The sequence below is a fragment of the Papio anubis genome, unplaced genomic scaffold (genome assembly GCF_008728515.1).
Source record: "Papio anubis isolate 15944 unplaced genomic scaffold, Panubis1.0 scaffold3625, whole genome shotgun sequence".
NCBI lineage: Eukaryota > Metazoa > Chordata > Mammalia > Primates > Cercopithecidae > Papio > Papio anubis.
This window is the reverse complement of record NW_022163774.1, coordinates 1-2,633: the sequence shown is the minus strand read 5'-3', so window position 1 is coordinate 2,633 and position 2,633 is coordinate 1. Positions and strand designations below refer to the sequence as shown.

At 54.5% G+C, this 2,633-nt stretch overlaps 1 protein-coding gene across 1 annotated transcript; it reads left to right on the top strand.

Annotated features, from left to right (window-relative positions):
- Nucleotides 1-275: 275 nt before the first annotated feature.
- On the top strand, nt 276-2,627 carry LOC116273106 (electrogenic sodium bicarbonate cotransporter 4-like). The gene is made up of 2 exons (XM_031662049.1): nt 276-1,118; nt 1,879-2,627. The coding sequence occupies exons 1-2, from the start codon at nt 1,065-1,067 to the stop codon at nt 2,059-2,061; spliced, it is 237 nt and encodes a 78-aa protein (XP_031517909.1). The 5' UTR covers nt 276-1,064; the 3' UTR covers nt 2,062-2,627.
- The last annotated feature ends 6 nt before the right edge of the window (nt 2,628-2,633 follow it).

Here is a 2,633-nt window from a genome sequence, read left to right as displayed (position 1 = left end):
TGGCAGAGCCAGGATCCAGCCCACATCAGTTCTGCTCAAGCACCCCACCTCAGCCAGGTGCAGTGTCTCACGCCTGTAATCCCAGTACTTTGGGAGGCTGAGGCGGGCAGATCACGAGGTCAGGAGATCAAGACCATCCTGGCCAACACGGTGAAACCCCATCTCTACTAAAGATACAAAAAAATTAGCCAGGCGTGGTGGCGGGCGCCTGTAGTCCCAGCTACTGGGGAGGCTGAGGCAGGAGAATGGCGTGAATCTGGGAGGTGGAGCTTGCAGTGAGCCGAGATCGCCCCACTGCACTGCAGCCTGAGTGACAGAGCAAGACTCCATCTCAAAAACGAAAAGAAGAAAGAAAGAAAAAAAAAGAGCACCAACCATCTCACCAGAGTAGGGAGTCCAGATTCTAGAACTTACCCTCCCTGTCTTTAAGGTTTTTTTTTGGTTGTTGTTTGTTTGTTTTTTGAGACAAAGTCTTTTTATATATTCTCCTCATTCTTAACATGCAGGACTGAACTGATGTTCAGTGTTTTACAGACAATTCTTTAATGCTCCCAGACAGGTGACTCAGGAGAGGCAGAAGCAGCTGGCCCTGGGCCCACCCATTTCTTTATTCTTTTCTGTTGGGCCTCATTCCTGCTGTTTGTTATTTGCAGTGGGTGACTGTGCTCTCTCTCCTGGCTGCCCTTTGACCTTCACCTCCATGTTTCCTGACCAACCCCAGGGCTGTTGCAGCAAATTACCTCCTTAGTTTTACAGACACTGTTTGAGTGCATGCTCCTTCCCATGTCTGAATTTAGTCTAAAGTTGCAGGTACCTAAGGTGTTTAAGGGAAAAGATTGCACTTGAAAAGTACCCAAAGTCAGGGAAAGTTGAGGAGGTGGGACAGCAGGCCAGGCAGCAAGTGCCCTGGGACAAGAGAGAGAGGAAAGGGCCCCTCTCTGTTTGCTCCCATTCAGCCCACACGGCCTGACCGAGGCTGGTTTGTGGCCCCCTTTGGGAAGAACCCATGGTGGGTGTACCCAGCAAGCATCCTGCCCGCCCTGCTGGTGACCATCCTGATCTTCATGGACCAGCAGATCACTGCCGTCATTGTCAACCGGAAGGAGAACAAACTGAAGGTAAGGCCGGTACTAGGAGCAGAGGCATAACCTCTTTCTTCCCACAAAGTCAGAAGGAGCGAAGGGAGGACATGATGCTTCTTTCAGTACTTTGGGCCAGGAAAATATGAGGACAGAAGACTGGAGTTCCCACTTGGTGTGTTGAGGGGGAAAAGTGATCTCCAGGTGTGGGTAAGGCCACCAGGGCTGGAGTGACTTTCTGAGGACCAGGACCAAACTAGGTTGGGCCACTGGGCACAGGCTCTCTGTCTTTCCCAAAGTGGCATCGAGTTCTTATGAGAATCAGCAGATCCTGATGGGGGCTCAGCCTAGAACACTGAGGCAGAGGAACTTCCTTAGCCTTCCTGGTCTCTGCAACTCCCCATCCAGCCTGTGAGCCTGAGAAGACTCGGGTCATCCCCTCCCCCATCCTGGTCTGGACCACTCTAGGTGTGGCCTGTCCCAGCTGGGGCCCCACAGGAACTGTAGAGACCCTGTGGCCACCTTCTGGGCCCTTCTCCCCAGAGACCCAAACCCAGGGCCTCTCCAAGCTTGAACATCCCTCTCTTCTATGACCCATGTCCCTTAGGCAGTTCACCCTTTCAGATGGGGTGGTAGGACCTGCCCACCTCTGCAATCCTTGCAAGGAGCACCTCAGGCCCCTTCAGTATCTTCTGGAAGGCAGGGGGGTCTTGAACCATGTTCCACAGAGTGGCTGCTTCCAGGAGGAACTGGCTTCCCAGAAACTTCTCCCTCCCCCACCCCCACCCCACTCCTGCAGAAGGCTGCTGGCTACCATCTGGACCTGTTCTGGGTGGGCATCCTCATGGCCTTGTGCTCCTTTATGGGGCTTCCCTGGTACGTGGCTGCCACGGTCATCTCCATCGCCCACATCGACAGCCTCAAGATGGAGACAGAGACCAGCGCCCCTGGGGAGCAGCCCCAGTTCCTAGGAGTCAGGTAGGAGGGTCAGGGCCTAGGAATCACCCAACGGGGAGGGGCCCACTCGGGGAGGGGAAGCTGGCTTTGCCTGCCACAAAAGAATTTGGGCTCTGATGGCCCAAGAACCACAGGGACATGAGTGCTATCCCTGGAGGCAGGGAAGGAGAGAGACAGAAGTCCAACTCTAAGTGGGGCTTTTTACCTACTGGGCTCCAAGCAGTATGTATATCCCATCCATAAACATGCACACGTGCCAGACACTCATCTGCATCGGCCACCCAAGGTCCCCACAAGGCCTCATGCTGTCCTGCTCTTTTTCTCTTCCTCAAGACCCTCCAGGCCCCTACTGCCCTGATGGCCCTCTTGTGGGTTCAGGTCCTGCTCAGTCTCTATTCCTCCAGAAGGCTATCCCAGGATCACCCCCACTCCCCGGTCTATGGCCCTGCCTGTCACTCCTGTTCCTTCACTTGCCCCTTCTCTTACACCCCATGGTAGGCAGAGAAGTGTATCTTCAGCCCCTTAGGGCCTCCAGGGTGAGACCACACCAAACCCTGGCATTCACCTACGTGGCTGCCCTAAGAACTTCTCCCACTA